Source organism: Exophiala viscosa (genome assembly GCF_022695815.1).
Source record: "Exophiala viscosa unplaced genomic scaffold EDD37scaffold_1, whole genome shotgun sequence".
NCBI lineage: Eukaryota > Fungi > Ascomycota > Eurotiomycetes > Chaetothyriales > Herpotrichiellaceae > Exophiala > Exophiala viscosa.
In genome coordinates, this window is record NW_026944353.1 from 4,732,504 (window position 1) to 4,748,206 (window position 15,703).

The 15,703-nt window shown below is 51.2% G+C and overlaps 7 protein-coding genes across 7 annotated transcripts; 3 read left to right on the forward strand and 4 right to left on the reverse strand.

Moving 5' to 3' along the window:
- Positions 1 to 13: 13 nt before the first annotated feature.
- On the reverse strand, positions 14 to 2,394 carry EDD37DRAFT_619061 (major facilitator superfamily domain-containing protein). Its single transcript, XM_062815841.1, has 2 exons — positions 1,077 to 2,394; positions 14 to 981 (listed from the first exon to the last, which is right to left on the reverse strand). Exons 1-2 carry the CDS (start codon positions 2,077 to 2,079, stop codon positions 62 to 64), a joined length of 1,923 nt encoding a protein of 640 aa, XP_062676150.1. The 5' UTR covers positions 2,080 to 2,394; the 3' UTR covers positions 14 to 61.
- Positions 2,395 to 2,427: 33 nt separating this feature from the next.
- Positions 2,428 to 4,179, reverse strand: EDD37DRAFT_619063 (catalase-like domain-containing protein). The gene has a single exon (XM_062815842.1). It carries the CDS (start codon positions 3,727 to 3,729, stop codon positions 2,596 to 2,598), a length of 1,134 nt encoding a protein of 377 aa, XP_062676151.1. The 5' UTR covers positions 3,730 to 4,179; the 3' UTR covers positions 2,428 to 2,595.
- Positions 4,104 to 5,543, reverse strand: EDD37DRAFT_619067 (putative aldolase). Its single transcript, XM_062815843.1, has 3 exons — positions 5,084 to 5,543; positions 4,897 to 5,033; positions 4,104 to 4,839 (listed from the first exon to the last, which is right to left on the reverse strand). Exons 1-3 carry the CDS (start codon positions 5,322 to 5,324, stop codon positions 4,318 to 4,320), a joined length of 900 nt encoding a protein of 299 aa, XP_062676152.1. The 5' UTR covers positions 5,325 to 5,543; the 3' UTR covers positions 4,104 to 4,317.
- A 1,083-nt stretch (positions 5,544 to 6,626) lies between these two features.
- EDD37DRAFT_645984 (uncharacterized protein) lies at positions 6,627 to 8,087 on the forward strand (the record flags this gene model as incomplete). The annotated part of the gene is made up of 4 exons (XM_062817689.1): positions 6,627 to 6,674; positions 6,730 to 7,199; positions 7,248 to 7,350; positions 7,404 to 8,087. The coding sequence occupies 4 exons, from the start codon at positions 6,627 to 6,629 to the stop codon at positions 8,085 to 8,087; spliced, it is 1,305 nt and encodes a 434-aa protein (XP_062676153.1).
- A 205-nt stretch (positions 8,088 to 8,292) lies between these two features.
- Positions 8,293 to 9,559, reverse strand: EDD37DRAFT_655818 (50S ribosomal protein L2; the record flags this gene model as incomplete). The annotated part of the gene is made up of 2 exons (XM_062818784.1): positions 8,293 to 8,394; positions 8,447 to 9,559. 2 exons carry the CDS (start codon positions 9,557 to 9,559, stop codon positions 8,293 to 8,295), a joined length of 1,215 nt encoding a protein of 404 aa, XP_062676154.1.
- A 283-nt stretch (positions 9,560 to 9,842) lies between these two features.
- EDD37DRAFT_97775 (uncharacterized protein) lies at positions 9,843 to 11,486 on the forward strand. The gene is made up of 4 exons (XM_062820406.1): positions 9,843 to 10,373; positions 10,421 to 10,493; positions 10,557 to 10,603; positions 10,673 to 11,486. The coding sequence occupies exons 1-4, from the start codon at positions 9,971 to 9,973 to the stop codon at positions 11,224 to 11,226; spliced, it is 1,077 nt and encodes a 358-aa protein (XP_062676155.1). The 5' UTR covers positions 9,843 to 9,970; the 3' UTR covers positions 11,227 to 11,486.
- Positions 11,487 to 13,502: 2,016 nt separating this feature from the next.
- EDD37DRAFT_605124 (uncharacterized protein) lies at positions 13,503 to 15,474 on the forward strand (the record flags this gene model as incomplete). Its single annotated transcript, XM_062814794.1, has 2 exons — positions 13,503 to 14,278; positions 14,331 to 15,474. 2 exons carry the CDS (start codon positions 13,503 to 13,505, stop codon positions 15,472 to 15,474), a joined length of 1,920 nt encoding a protein of 639 aa, XP_062676156.1.
- Positions 15,475 to 15,703: the final 229 nt, after the last annotated feature.

Genomic DNA, 15,703 nt, shown 5'->3' on the forward strand with positions numbered 1-15,703 from the left:
TTCTTTGACAATTGCCAAGCCATCCGCCCGGAACACTTTATATTCATAACCTCTACGAGTTCTATACACTAGCCGCATAACGACTCCTTTTTCTGATCCTGGCACCGAAATAATAGAAGATATATGGGACTGGTGCCATCAGCGCACTGATAGCACCAAGAAGTGTGACCGTCCAATGGACACCCAAATTCTCATAAAGGGGAATTGATGCTGGTATCATGCCGCCGGCAGCAATATATCTGATGAATGTGGCTCCCACCAATGCGCTGGCGGCGTAAGCCTCAAACGCGTCGATGAGGTACTGATATGAGCTGATGAAAATGCACATGATCGCGAAACCGATAGGCAGGTTGGATAGGATCGGCGACCAGATACTCACGGAGGATCGAGAGCTCCACGCCATCCAAAATAGCCCAATAGGCAAAAAAGGAGCGCCCATCATGGCAAACACAAGGCGTTGCTCGGGCGGAAGATGTGTACCGCCTTGCTCTTGCACCTTGGCCAGTTTTTGTTGGTACCGTTTAACAACCCACGGCACAAAAGCGCTAGCGAATCCAAATCCGATTCCTAGCGTGACAAAGATGAGAAAAGTGAGGCCTTGTGAAAGGCCGTAAGTGTCGGAGAAGATGTACTCGAAGCCCGTTAAGAATGTGAAGAGGACGATGTACACGACTGTCAAGTACAGCGTAAACAGCACGACAATAGGCTCGTACACGAAAAGTTGAAAAGGCCGGTAAAAGTTGTGGATGAGACGGTCCATGAATTTGGTGTCTTGAACTTCGAGCGCGGACTTATAGCGCTCATTTCCTGTGATGCTGCGCAAATGTTGCGCCTTCCACGATAAGAGGATCGGGGCGTAGGTCTCTGGGAGGAAAAAGAACATCGCAATCAAAATGCTGCCGGCCCAGAGCAGTGTAACCCATTCACACCAGCGCCAGGACACATTTTCGGCAATGAAGCCGCCCATAATAGGGCCAAGGACTAGGAAATGTCAGCAGGCTGTAACGGTAAAGACGAGAACAAGTCGAAAGGCATGTACTTCAATCACGTAATCTTCCAGGAAAGGGAATCATTACCTGGACCCCAAAAAGCGGCATTCGCGAACATGGGAAAAACCGCGGTGCGTTGTGTTGCGTCCCACATATCTGATATGCTTCCGCCAGCGCATGTCAACGGAGTACTTCCGAAGTAGCCTGCCAAAAATCGGAAGGTTAACTGGGCTCCAATATTCGGCGCCAGTGCCGAGGCCATTATCCAGATCATGAAGAGCAACATAGTAACAATATAGACTGGATTACGGCCAACTGTCTCCGACACGGGTGCTGCAGTAAAAGCACCAAACCCAAAGCCTATAAGATAAATTGCGGTGGCCAAAGATTCTGTGACCTCACTAACGTGGAATTCCTTGCTGGCCTGTGGGATCGCGGCTGAGTCGATGCTCGAAGCAACACCGACAATAAGACCGATTGACGCAACAAGTAGTGTAATCGCGACACGCTTGGTTTTGGACCAGTTGTGAGGATTGAGCGGATCATCTGGGCCTTGGTATCCGACCACGAAGACTTTGCCCCTTTCGGGACCGCCCTCATTCGTCTTGCGCGTTCTGACCTCTACGCCAGTGAGACTTTGGCCGAGCACAGCGCCAATCGTGCTTCGTGTTTGAGCTGTCGACAGGTGGTTTGGCCGTGACGCTCTAGAGGTCGCTCTGGAAGTCGCTCTGGAGAGGTTGCTTCCTCGCGTGCTTGTCTGATGCATAGAGCCATTCGCAGAGAAGGTTCTGTGCTCACTTGTCTGTCGAGAGAGTCCCGTAGATGGCGGTGCTAAGAGGGTTGTTCCATTTTCGTGTCTTTCACGTGGTTTCTCATTCTCCAGCTCTTTCTCCTCAGCGGCATGATCTCTAGGCTGTATGCCTTCGTCAGGCGGCAGTAGCTCATCTTCTTTCCTCCCACCGGCTTCGGTAGGATGTTCTCGATCGGTGTCGGGTTGTGGGGCGCATCCTGCTACCTTGTTAAGGCCATGGCGTTGTATCTGCTCTTCAAGGTTACGGCGAACCTTGCGATACACCAGGAAGGACTGCATAAGGAAGGCAACGGCGTGACTGTGTGAGAAAGTCCGGAGGGATAGAAAGGCGCAAGAACAGAACTTTTCGATGATAGTCTACCGAAAACTTACCAGCACATCTGCACAGACTACCCCGTCCCGATATTAAGACCATGACGTGCTATAGCCGGGGATCGTCCGCCGACGAAGGTGAGCAATCCAGCGGTGAACGCGGGAAAGCCTACCGCGAAAAGCCAGGGGAAACATGGCGTATATTCTGCAGAATTTTGTCTCATGGCCACTGATTAGGAAGGAGAACGGGTAGTGCGGCAGACAGAGCGATGAAGGGCGTACTAGTAAAGTTGAAGCAGAGGCGCAAAGGAATGTCGTTGAATGAGGTCATCAAGTCTAGTCTAGCAAATATCGGGTGCCCCGAACGGCTTGCCGAGGTTAAGCCTTACACCAATTCTGTTGTCGATTGAGGAGCTGGAATAGTCTTCGACCTCATATTAAATCTGACATTTCGATATACGTCTGCATGACCTTCGCACCTCCCTAATGGACAGGTAATTCGTCCATACTTTTGATATGGACCTCTGTTGTTGCATTCATCTTCCGTCTAAGAGCACTGCTTTGCGGGTAGACCACTCTTCTCAGCCTGTTTGGACCTCCAAGGGGCTCCAGAGTCTTCAAGCCCATCCATGGATCGACCCTGAGTCTATCCTCCCAGAAGTTCTTCAGCGCGTAGTTGAAACTGTCTTGCTTGGGCACCGTCAAACGTGCCACAGTCTGCCATGGATACTTCTCAGGATCCCATACTTTACCACAATACTCCACGGGCTGATCCTCAAGGTTCTCACATAACTGGACCTGGAACAGATATTCGGCATCATGCTCCTCGTGGAAAGCCTTCAGCCATCGGTGCAGAATGTCGGGACCGTCTGCTGGTTTTACCGTCTCTTCATAAAGCTTCTTCTGCGTCTCAGTGTTGGGCACCAAGCAATATTTGATGACATAGGCACCAAATCGATACGCAGTTTGGGAATACTGCCGAGTCGATTCGAGATGGGTGTTGTAAACCGTGTCTCTGGCCTTTTGCAACTCTGTGTCCTTCCTAGCTTCGAGGTGCTTGTAGAGTTCAGACTGGTTGTTGCCATATTTGATGCGCAGCTCGATGATCTCTCGCGTCACCTTAGCCGTTGCCAAATCAATAGCTGGCGTCGAGTTGAATTCGATATCTTGCGTTGGTATATCTTTACCCGCGTCAAAGAACTCGCCGTGGACATCGAAGACTTTCATGGCAAAGCCTCGTGGCTGGGGAATGCGGTCGTCGAGGCCAGGGTCACCTGGTTCGCTGCTGTATCTGCAAATGACGGGCCATTCTCTTTCTTCCGCAAACATGCTCTGCTTGAGGTGAGGAGGTAAATTTGGCTCGGTCTTCAGGGTGCCTTTGATGATTCCCTGGGTTCTAGCGTGCGTTCCAGTATAGCAGTGCCTGTGAGAGTTGTACTGTGCCTTCTGGATCTCATTGATCATGTCTGCAACAGCTTGAATGTCTTCATCTTCGTCTTCTGGCTTGCTCTGCACGCTCGGGTCATCCCATTTGATATAATTCCTGCCTTCGCCTTTGACTTTCTGCCCGTCCTCCGCATGGTTGCGAATGGGCATGCCAGTGCTAGGTGCTGCCATGATTGCTGTATCTCAGGAGGTTTGCGTTGTTGCAGGAGGAATCCAACCTGGGAACGACTTCACGAAGTCGCTTGATTGCCATATTTGTAGCATGCGTGAGCACGTCGCACCGCGGGGACTTACCTCATGCAGCGGAGCATGCAGTAAAACCTACAGCTTATGTGAAACCACTCATGTGTGGTACATTAGCAAGGGATGTGGACGATGCTGAAGTCTAGATTGCGAACCCCGCAAATGAGTTCGAGGCGTCATGCAGATCTCTGCGTGACTGCATCTCGGTAATCTCAAGCCCGGACTGATGGCCAACTCTAACGTCCAAACTATCTTGCCCTCGCTGAAGCTCGCTGGTAAGCTCCTTATCGGGCAACATGCAATTCCAAATCATGAACTTTTCCATTGGTATACACGGATATATCATCCTCGGTCAAAATCCCTGGAAAATCAGTGTCCTTTTCGGAGCATTGCGTCCTCTCATATTTACTATACAACATAAAACCATCCCCGCACAGCCTCAGCCGGGAGCCGTCCCTGACAAGACTGCGAGACCATGCGGACACCACTTCGATCATCTGCACTCTCACAGGTTCCTCAGTTCTTGTAGTCACTGCCGGCTAGATATTCTTCGTACTTCAGATGACTTTGCATCTCATAGTACAATGACTCGGGGTCACTGTTCCATTTGAAGTTGTATGCTGCCTCTTCGTCCCCGATTGGTCGCTTTTGCACTCTTCCTCCGGCACAAGCGGCCTCGATGAGCAGTTGTGCCTTGCAACTCCTTTCCAGGACCATGTACAAGAACGAAGCTTCATCCACCGTGTTTCCGACCGTCAGCAGGCCATGGTTCATCAGGATACAGCCCTTGCCACTGCCCAATGCCTTCGCAATGTTCTCGCCTTCCTCGCCGGACAGAGCAACTCCACCGTAGGCTTCGTAGACCGAGTGGGCGTTGTAGAAGTTGCAGACATCCTGGTTGAGCATCTCGAGTGGTTTTCCGAAAGCTGAATATGCTCGGCCGTAGATGGAGTGTGCGTGGCAGACGGCGTGGACGTCGGGCCGTCGTCTGTGAGCAGCACTGTGGATCTGGACGCCGGCAGCATTTGCTGGAACCTCCTGCAACGATAGTTAACACAGGAAAACTGGACATTGCTTTATCGTTCTGGTACTAACAGTATTGCCTCCCACAACCTGCATGGTGTGGAAGTTGATGCAGATCATATCGCTCGCCTTCATCATTCCGTAGTGGACTCCGAGGGGATTGATCCACAAACGGTCTTCGAATTCTGGATCGCGTACACTGATATGACCTGCCCAAGTGATTAGAAGATATGGTAAATGCAAGAGCAAGGAAGCGTACCAGAAATTCCCTCAGCGTATCCTTCTCGAGCCCACACTCTGAAACAGCCCGCCATGTGCTCAAGTTGCCATTGACGCTTCTCGGCATGGGTACTGAACGTCGGGATCTTAGGGAGTGCTTTGCTGTTTTCCTGGTGCGCCAGGGCCTCTAGAGGAGTGAGTTCCTTCTGTTCAGCTGGGGCGACGCTCTTGGTCGATTGTGCCACAGGAGCGTTCTCCTCGTACAGTGCGATGGGCGCCATTTTGGGTAGATTGTAGTGAATAGGTGGTTGAGAAAAGGCGCAGTGAAACACGTTGTCCGCGAGTAATAGTTCGGTAGTGCAGCACTTCGACGAGAAAGAGCCCAGTGAATTTGCCTCCGGTATTGATATTGATATGTGAAGGAGATCACCGACAAGAATGGGAGGGCTAGTGCAAGATAAGTACGGACAAGTGCGCAAACTCAGAACCACATAAGCAGACATATCTCATCTTTCGGAATCTAGAACCATCGGGAGCGTCTCGACGCTCACTCCAGTGGGACGAGCATGATCCCATCAGTCATGGCGTTCTGTACACTAGCAATCATTGATGGGATTCATGCCATAGATCATAGAGAAGAGAAAGCCTGGACATTGGGCCATGTCATATCGTATCTCTCACCTCGAAATCAGTTCGACTCACTCTTCGATTCACTCCTCGATGTCGGTGGCACGTGTGAATGTTGCCAGTATGGCATCAGGACGCTCCCATCAATATGGGCTGTCACGTCAAAACGAGACATCTCATGACTCTCATTGACTAAGAAAAAGTATAACCTCGCATGACTTGAACCTCCCTTCCCTAATGAGGGCGAACAGTAGTGAAGACGTGTAATCGCTGCAGTCGGAACAATGATGAGGCCAAGGTATTGACAAAATGATATGGAAAGCTCTCTTTTGACAGGCTGAGAATGTGTGAAGGTGCCATTGTGTAGTCGATGTCCGCCATCAAGAATCGAGCTATAGCAGAAAAGGTTAGCATAAATCAATGATCCTCGATGAAAGCGTCGCAACCAGGGAGCCGCTTCCCACTCGTGGAATAGCGCTACCCCCATTAACAGAGGTTAGACATGAATAAGATATGGCTTGCCGAGGTCGGAAGCCTTCCGGGACACTCGTAACTTTCAACTCCATATAATCAGACTTCAACCTAGCCCTTGGCCAAGCTCCTCCCCAGCTGGGGACGGCTATCGTCTGGTCCGATAAGAAGATCATCTTGTCTGCTCGAATGTCAGGAAGTTGAGACCAGATTTGGAAACTAAGCATGCGTACCTCCAGCGCCGTAACTGCCCTGCCCCATCGTCTCGAGACAGTGCCTTCAGATATGTAGTAACTCACAAAGCAGTTTCATGACTGCTTAACCTTGCTTGTTGGAAGTAGCCGGTATTAACATTCCTCCCTTCATTGCTAGTCTTTCTGCTTCGTCAAAAGTTACTTGCACCCACGACGTTGCCGCAGATAAAAGACTTCATTTCGTGGGTTAACATTCTCACTTCCTAATCCCTGGTATCGCGTCTTGACAAAATGATTTCCCGCCTCGAAGAAACAGTCCAGGAGGTCTTCGATCCGAAGGTCAGCACTCTGGGCTTTCAATCACAAAGCCTTCTCTTGCTGACAGACACCTCAGATTCATCTTGCGTGTGAACCTCCGACGAAGAAGTTCACCTTGGAAGACCTTAACTTGCAGCCGTCACCAACAAGCACAAAGATTGCAGCTACCTTGCCATTCCCCATTCTATCGTTGGAGGGCGTTCGGGCGTACAGACGCGCGTTGTTTTCACAAGAGGTTCTTCATCATTGCGGCGGAAGTCCAGCTCCAGGAACCTTGACTCTCAGAAATGCTGCGTCATACTCGACGTTCATCAGAGACTTCTGGAGTCACCCCGACACAATGCAACTGTTGTCTGACGCAGCTGATGTTCCTCTAAAGATCGTGATGTCCACCGAAATCGGTCACACCAACATCCAAACAAAAGGTGGATCAGTCAGTGAGATGGTCTCTCAATTGAATGTCGAGCCGCAGACCACAAAGGTGCCGTTGACCGAAGAGGATCGTGCTTATAACCCGCTCAAGGGGTCGAGCATCATCCCATGGCAGTAAGCATGCCCCGAAGACATAGATAATGCTAGCACTAACCTGAGCAGTTATGATTCATATCCCTACGTATGCGTTATCATGCTGAGTGATACCGACGGCATGCTTGGTGGAGAAACTTACATCAGAACTGGGGACGGCGTACCACTGAAGGTGAGCACAAATATCCTCCCCGTTGTTGGATCACTTTTCTCACATTCGAATAGGTCGAAGGACCAAAACTTGGTTGGGGTGTTGTTCTGCAAGGCGGTGAAGTCGAACATCTCGCGGCTCGAAGCATGGGCGTCATGGAGCGCATATCGACAATCACGTCTTTCTGTGCTGACGTTCCTGGCAAATATGACTCGAGCTATATCACCAACCTGAGATGGTACAGCGATCGTCCCACTCTGTACAAGCAATGGACCGAGTATCGGCTGGAAAAAATGAAACGCGAGATCGAGCATCTGCAGGAACACATCGCCCTTTCACCTACGCTCTCGGATGTCACTCAGGTGCAAAAGTTTGCTCAGGACCAACTCAGCTATTTGAAGAGAACTGCCAGACAACTCATCCCTTTCGAAGACTGTGAGTCCATTGCCGAGAAATATGGCTCAGCTCGCAGTGCCTTCAACCTATGGGAAAAAGCCCAGACGCTGGACGGATTTGAGGAACACGTAGCGACCGTGACGCCACGGACCTGGCAGCAAGGGTGCGACCTGTGGACAGACCTGATCGAGACACAGTTGGCGATACAGGCGGGAAAGACGATAGAGTCTCAGCGTGGGAGATTCAAGTGGTCGAAAGAACGCCAGTTCTGTATGGGCGACGAGCTGTTGAGGCAGGGATTGCCCGAAATCCTCCTGTCTTGGCTCGATGCTACAGGTATGTATGCTTTGGTGACGTCGTAAGCACGAGGAAATGGGGTCAGACGCTGAAGAGCTGCGATGCGTATCGTCCAATTGCAGGCACAAGGCATTCGAGAATTGAGCAGCCCCAAAACATGCCCTAAAGCATGATGAACGTTTGCTAGGGAAAGATGTCCTGCATCTGCACGCAGTGTATGAGTGCTTCCACAGCAGCAGGGTGAGAATGATATTGATACAAACTTCTGACCTAAGCGTAACCTCTCCGCCGCCGTCCTTGGTTTCTAGGTCGTGCCGTAACCACCATAGGATTGATCTTGTTCTTCGGTCTTGTTTTGAAGCCCGATTTTGCCTGATAAACGTTAGTCATATTTTTGCGATAAAATGAACCATGATAGACATACCGGAATACCCCAAGGACTCATGGGGATACGGTTACCCTTCGATTTTCCTCGACCACCACCATGAGGATGATCAGACGCGTTCATGGCCAGACCACGGACAGTTGGTCGAATACCGAGCCATCGAGAACGGCCAGCTTTGCCCAAAGAGGTATACTTGAAATTAACATTGCTCGCGACGCCAATTGTGGCAACCGCTTCTTTGTCGATGAGGCGAACCTCACCACTCGAGAGGCGGACAGTAACGTAGTTTGCCGCCTTCTCGAATTTCCTCAGCTGATCCGGACTCAAGGCCGACATTTCCATACCCCCACTGTCTCCAATAAGTTTGATCATCTCCTTCTGCACCGTGTCTTCACCTTTTCCGACGATGATCCCGTGTGTACCGGCACTGCGACATATCTTCCCTATCGAATCTCTTGAAGGGGCAATATTGAAGATTGGCGTTCCGACTGGTATCATACCAAGCTTCAGACAATTGCCTTTGTATGCTGTCTTGGAAGCAATCACACCTTGATCGACGTGGCCACCCATTTCCTTCAGTAGCTCTTTGGGCAAGCCACTACGAAAGCTCTCTACCGTCTCTCCGGCCCGGAGACCCTCAGCAGCCAGTATGTAGCTTCTCTTGCCCGACTCGAGATCCTTCACCAGCGCGATGTGGGCAGTCCGGCCCGGATCATGTTCAATGCGTTCAACGAGCTGCTTTCCTCCGCTTTGCCGCATGAAGTCCACTGTGCGTATCCTTCTCTTGTGCCCACCGCCACGATGTCGGACCACGACATGTCCTGTATTATTTCGGCCTCCTTTTGAATGTCCCTTCTTGGGATATGTGAGCTCTGTCCATGGGCGGCCTTTCCAGATATGGTCGTTCAATGGTCGGATGAGATGACGGATACCTGGTGTTCGTGGGGTGTACCGACGGAGCTTCACCTCACCCTTGGCCGCGCCTACTCGATCTTCGGGCTCGGCTAACGGTGGATTTGCGTATGCTGTGTCTAGTACTGAACTGCTCGGATGAACTGGATCGATGACTTGAGCGTAGGACCTGCTGAAAGCTGGCGAGGAAATTTGGCACTTCCTGCACAAAGACCGGAGAGGTATTCGTGGTTGGAGCATGTTTCCCAGCAACGCTGCTCCCAGGATATCAGGTAGAAGATCACCTTTGGGTGTGATACATGACCCTTGGGTTATAAGCTCCCGATGAGATGGGAAACAAGGTGATGGTGGTATAGAAGACGGTACGGATATTGTCCCTTCAATGCGTCTATGAAGGTCAATTTCGCACTTCAACAGAGCACTGCGCCAGTCGGCAAAATTGCTGGATATGGAATTTTTAAGGTTCAACCTCTTTCCTTTGTTACAGTGGGGAAGTTGTAGCCTCGTCTCTTCTTGAGGCTGTGACCACTTGAGCCTCGATCATCCTCTCCTCTTCTTTTCTCTCTTTCATATCTCCTACCTGTACGCCGCAAAGGGACTAGTAGGCATATAGTTGAGGTGCTATCCTTCGACCTTTGCGGTCTTATCATCATGTCAAGGCCCACGCCTACCGCAGATACGGTTGGTTCTGAGAAAGCTAATCAAGGCAGCACTTCCGTCATGAAATCAACTGCTGTGAAACGACACCAGCGCGTTCCTTATGCACGAAGAGCCGACCCTTATCCAGATCCATCAAGCATGGCGACATTCGAACGAGCATCGTCTACAGTCTTGAAAACTCTTTCCTCGCCACAGAAACAGTTCAACAAGTGGATTGCAGCTGACATCGAGAGCTCGGTGCAGACCGCAGAGAATCACCTCGTTGTTCTCGATGACCCTCTTCAAGCATTGACATTACAATCGCAACTCTCACTTAGCACAAACACCACAATCGATGCGCCTGCGCCGGCTGAGATCGGCACCTCTTTTGGAGCCTGCCAAACTACCAGCCATGGTATGCACCAACAACCTGCTTTTGTGTGCAATCTCAAGTCTTTGCAGGTCATCACTCACTTCCAAATTCGCACCTTTCCGTCCGATTCGCTCGCAAATTGAATTACGAGAACAATTCTGGGTCTGTCAAACGTCGCCACGCAGCCATACAACAACATATCAGAGCAACACTAACATGTTTTAGTCCACACGTTGTCAACAAGAAGCTCTGTTCCCGCTATAGCTCCACCGGTACTAATCTTGCCGTCTTGTCATTGAGACGTACAAGGCGTTTGCCAGGCTAACATTCCTCTTTCTCAGGTTCTTGCCCATCCGGCTCTCAGTGCTACGGCATCCACGATGACAACAAGCTCTCTCTTTGTCCTTCTGTCCTTCTCCGTAAAGAATGCTCCTCCGGAGAACACTGCGACCTCAGCCACGTCGTTACTCCAGAAAGATCCCCAACGTGCTTGTTCCATCTCAGAGGAAGGTGTACTCGCCCTGACTGTCCCTACAGCCATGCGAATGTTGACTCTAACGCGGCTGTATGCGCCGGTTTTGCTTATACTGGCTATTGTGATCAAGGAATGAGCTGCGCAAGCAGACATCTGCGTGAATGTCCCGATTATGCTAAGACGGGAGATTGCCACAAGAGTCGATGTCGCTTGCCTCACGTGGACCGAGCGAGCCAAAAGAGACAGATGACATCGTCGTCGGAATCCGACATGTCGACAGCGGTGACCGTCGTTGGTTCACCCGAGGACGGCAAACGCAATGATGAATGGGTTCCCGCAGTATCAGATGCTGCTGAATGCACGGACTTTGTGAGTTCCCGAGGAGACTTTAGCCAACAGCAGGACTACATTTCACTGTAGGGTCTTTATCTGCCCAAGCCGTGCTGACATGCGAATCGGAACACGATGTTTTCGAGTGAAGCCATCCAACTGTGCGAGCATATCGAGGAGGTGACGGGAACAACGGTGCTGAACCACCCAGGATGAGAGACAAGGGCGGTCGGTACGGCGACGGTCTGTCGAAACATAGGTCCTTCTTTGATTCGAGAAGATAGATAGTACGAGCACATGCTCCCCCTTCGCTTAGCTAGAATCAAATGCAAAGTCCCAATGGTTCATTCGATCGAATGCCTTTGATGACAACGTAGGTGTATCCACAGGACCTCGTGAAGTATGCTGCCGACGTTCATGAAGTACAGTCGTATGGTGCACGTGAACAGCCTCACCTTGGGCAGCAAGGAGGTCGTCATGTTTCGGGCGCAGGGATGTGTACCGCAGGCGGGGGATTTGGTTCGCGTGGGCAAAACAAGCCACCAGCAAGCCACAAGCCAGGATGTGGGGAGCCCTGAACCAGGATGTTTGAGTCTCTCACGAGGCCCGGTCAAAGCTCACAACGCCCCGGGTTGCTCACCAACGTTGTGGTACGCTCACAAAGTTCCTTACAGCCAGTCGATGCTGCATCAAACATGAGATCACCTTCTCACAATACCCAACGACGCATGAAGGGTCCAAAAAGTAGGCAGCGACCGGGCAGTAGGAGCATGTTATGCGGGCCATTGGCCCGATTTAGATCAGAAGATCGTATCACCAGGTTCGCCGCTGAGAATTCCTCAATACCGACACACTGCCCGCCCTGGAATGCATGGACTGTTGAGTGGCTGCAAGTGTATCAAAAACATGAAATCAAGGATACTGAGTCATGGATAAGACATGGCGGTGAAGACAACGTATTCTTAGATTCTGCGATTCATGAGGTATCCTGAAACAAGGACATCAAGATCATTAGGCGAGGTACGGTGAGGATCTTAGCTAGTTCCAGGCAAGACGTCTGTCAAAACAGGCCTGTAAGCCACAATCATGATGGAGGTCGTGCGCAAAAGGAAAAACTAGGGCAGGCTCGAGAGGCCCGAGCCGAGCCTAAAGAGTAAGAATAGTCGTTGTTTTGTTTCTCCTTTTCAACTTCATCATAACGACATCAGTTATTCGGCTCTACATCCTGACGAGACCTGCAGGCTGCGATTGGAGTTCGACCATGATATCAATCACTCTGCATGGCCCCAGGTCACTTGGTCTCGTCTCAACGCGTCCTCTGACCTGACCTTGTTCTCGTGCCTGAAATCATCCCGCAACAGGATCCACATGAGCACGCGTAGCCGTTGCTCAAGTCTATCGATCTCTGACGAGCATCGAGGAAAGTGTGACTGCTAGAGTGCATCGCGCCTGACTATGGCAATGTGGTTTGTCTGGCCAAGAAAGATGCTGCAGGCCGCTAAGGAGCAGGTCGCATAAGAGACGACCGCTTGGAGAGTCATTGACAGCCACTAATGATCTGGCTGGGAGCAAGCAAACTTTGCGCCCACTGCTGCAGAACTGCCCGAAGCCACGGCTCTTCTCATTCATCAATGCAGTTTCGGAGAAGAAAGGTCAGTCGAAGTCCATTTGGTCCCCAGAATAACGACAGAGCATCCAATCCCACCATGGCCACTCTTCCGCCTACCAACCACCATCAATGGGGGCCTTTCCGACTGCGGCCTCTATCTTTCCTCTCCTCCTGCTGCTTTTCCTCGCTCCTCCTTGGGTTTGCAGTCCTCTGGGTCAGAGGGTCGCAGGCTCTACAACTCGGTCAATCAGGCTTCGTTCTGCCCTCTCTCCACCTGCAGGACTTCCCCCCTCGGGCGACCTTTTCCCACTCCTCTCCTCCTCTTCCTCCTCTCAACATCGTTGCAGTTCGAGACCCGTCCGCCGGTCGGCAAACGGAGTCCTTGCATGTCCCTGTTGAGGCTCCTTTTGTTTCTTGTTCTTGGCCATCTTCGTCACATTTTGCCGGTACGGTATTGGTATCGAAACCACCCGCTCGGCTTCTTACGATAACTACAATAACCCAGCTCCTTCCCCCTCCTCGCCTGCTCTTTGATATTCAGACCCATATGCTTATGCCCTCTTACTGCTACTTTCTGATCATTAAGATCATTATGTCTGTTCCTTCTTCTTTCCTTGTCATCGTCGATTAAAAGGTTCAACAATTTTCGCGGAAAAGTCAACCACCTCCATCAACCCCACCTTCCTTCACCGCTACTTTACCAACCTCCGGCGCACAACAAAAAGCAGTCGCGGCTTTGCCGAAGTATTCTTCCCTCATGGCATTGCAATTCTCTCAGCAGGGATTTTACGTCTACGGACAACCTCACTGGCCTGAAGATGTCAAACCTGCCCTTACCGAAGATGATGCCTCAGTCCTCGACGACAGAGTTCTCGATGCCTCCACTCCCACCGACATGACAGCTGCCGATTCCAACGAAAGTCAACGTCCCTCAATGGCCAAAATGGAGCGGGATTACTCTACCGCGACACATGTCTGGAATGAGCGGCCCCATGGTGTATTGCCTCCTGCTCGTCACCACTCACAGTCCTCCATTCCTCTATCCGGCCTCAATACCCAATACTTCGGTCAAGCCAATCCGACAAATTACGGTTCCGGATTCGCCCATCCTCCATCCTGGCCACTCTCTGCCCGCTCCGAGACCAATACACCGACACCATTCTTCGCCACAGTGAATGAGCCCTTCGCCCAGCACGTCCAATATGAGGGTGGTCCTGTCACTTTCCCCAGCTATGCACAGCAGGACCCTCTTTCGGCAGTCTCCATGTCGCCGCAGTCAAGTCAAGGTGGATGGGCTTCGACGACCTCATCAGATGCCGCCGAGACCGACCACGGAATGAGGCGTAGGTACAGGGGTCCTGCATCTGGTCTTGTTCTGAGATCGGATGGCATTCGGAAGAAGAATGCCAAGTTCGAGATACCCAAAGAGAGAAATCTAGACAACATCGACAGACTCATCATGCAGTCCACGAATGAGGAAGAGAAGAGAGAGCTTAAACAACAGAAGCGTCTTCTTCGCAATCGGCAAGCAGCGTAAGTACTTCAAAACTCCATTTTTGATGAAAGCTCATTCATACCCATGCAGGCTGGACTCCCGCCAGCGCAAGAAGAACCACACGGAACGCTTGGAGGAAGAAAAGAAACTCATGGACAACCAGAAGGTCGAAATGGAAGAGAGTCTAACTCAGCTTGAAACCACAATCAACCATGAAAGAGAGCAGTGGATGCACCAGCGTCAACAATACGAACAGTTCGTCCAGCAGCTGCAGTACGATCGGGATGAAGCCATTCGAACCAAGACCCTCGAGACGGCCGAACTTCGACGGCAAAACAATGTGTTGAAGGACACAATACGAGACCTGGAAAGGCAACAGCTTGCTCGAACGTACTCGACCAACACCTCGGACACTTTCTCGACCGACTTTGCTGGATTCCGAGCACTTGATCTGGATGATACCTGGGAGGACGAGTTCAGCTTGATCAACAGCGAGGACCTAAAAATGGAAGAACCTGACTCTCTTCAGAGGCAAGCCACTCCAAGGCCCACCGCGTCTTCACAGCAGTCCTCAATGCCAAATACCTCGTCCGTAGATGGCAAGGATGATGCTGGGTTTAGCTGGAATACTTTCTATATGTGCTTGCTCGCTGGCGCATTCATCGTCTCAAACACGGGCTCACAGGCGGCCAAGTCAGCACCTTCCGCTGCCGTCATCACGTCAAACATGCCCGCCCTATCTGACGAGTATCGCGCCGAGGCAGGCAATGTTCTGAATGCCGTGCTGGCGACCGGTCCCGAGGGCGCACATGAGATCCTGCCTAGCCGACAAGCCACCTCTTCAGACCACAGCAACTTTCAGCATTTCGTTCCTAGTGCGGAGAAGGCACGAGGAGCGCCCCGAGTTTCGAGCACAGCGCTGGACAGTCTGCATACCTCGCTCACAACGCCATCACGCGAGCAAGAAGCCGCAGCAGCATTCTCCCTCTCAGCCGCCTCCTACAATCACATTGTTAACCCTGACGGCATGTTTGACGACGACGACGATGACGAGGTCGTCGAGGTGAAACCCACCCGGTTACAGCAGTTGTTTGCAAGCATGCAAGCTGAACGGGATGGACTTGACAAGATGAACGGGATGAGCAGCAAGGCCAGAGAAAGGAGTGTGCTGCTTGACCGAGTTCCCGAAAAAGTCCTGCGTGACTTCAGGGAGATGATTGCTCGGGTCGAATGAAATCCCCACCTTATTGCGAAGGACGACGAATCCTCAACGATAACCCTATTCAACAAGCCTTTCTTTTGTTTTACTATGATCTGTCGACAATTCTGCGGCATACGCCCCACAAACCTGACGAACCACACGCACATGACCAGTACAAGACCAACAAGCTTCAGGGCACATTTTCCTTGCTTCTTGTTTTCGGTTTGAATGATTGATATGATGACAATTTGTTTTGTAACGA

What these genes read in the sequence shown, in the direction of transcription:
- EDD37DRAFT_619061 (XM_062815841.1), bottom strand. Translation starts at nt 2,079, where the DNA reads ATGCAGTCCTTCCTGGTGTATCGCAAGGTTCGCCGTAACCTTGAAGAG. An exon ending in TGCCGCTTTTTGGGGTCCAG is followed by an intron (nt 982 to 1,076) that starts GTAATGATTCCC and finishes GACATTTCCTAG; the next exon opens with TCCTTGGCCCTATTATGGGC.
- EDD37DRAFT_619063 (XM_062815842.1), bottom strand. Translation starts at nt 3,729, where the DNA reads ATGGCAGCACCTAGCACTGGCATGCCCATTCGCAACCATGCGGAGGAC.
- EDD37DRAFT_619067 (XM_062815843.1), bottom strand. Translation starts at nt 5,324, where the DNA reads ATGGCGCCCATCGCACTGTACGAGGAGAACGCTCCTGTGGCACAATCG. An exon ending in ATACGCTGAGGGAATTTCTG is followed by an intron (nt 5,034 to 5,083) that starts GTACGCTTCCTT and finishes TCACTTGGGCAG; the next exon opens with GTCATATCAGTGTACGCGAT. An exon ending in AGGTTGTGGGAGGCAATACT is followed by an intron (nt 4,840 to 4,896) that starts GTTAGTACCAGA and finishes CTATCGTTGCAG; the next exon opens with GAGGTTCCAGCAAATGCTGC.
- EDD37DRAFT_97775 (XM_062820406.1), top strand. Translation starts at nt 9,971, where the DNA reads ATGTCAAGGCCCACGCCTACCGCAGATACGGTTGGTTCTGAGAAAGCT. An exon ending in CTGCCAAACTACCAGCCATG is followed by an intron (nt 10,374 to 10,420) that starts GTATGCACCAAC and finishes AAGTCTTTGCAG; the next exon opens with GTCATCACTCACTTCCAAAT. An exon ending in AATTACGAGAACAATTCTGG is followed by an intron (nt 10,494 to 10,556) that starts GTCTGTCAAACG and finishes AACATGTTTTAG; the next exon opens with TCCACACGTTGTCAACAAGA.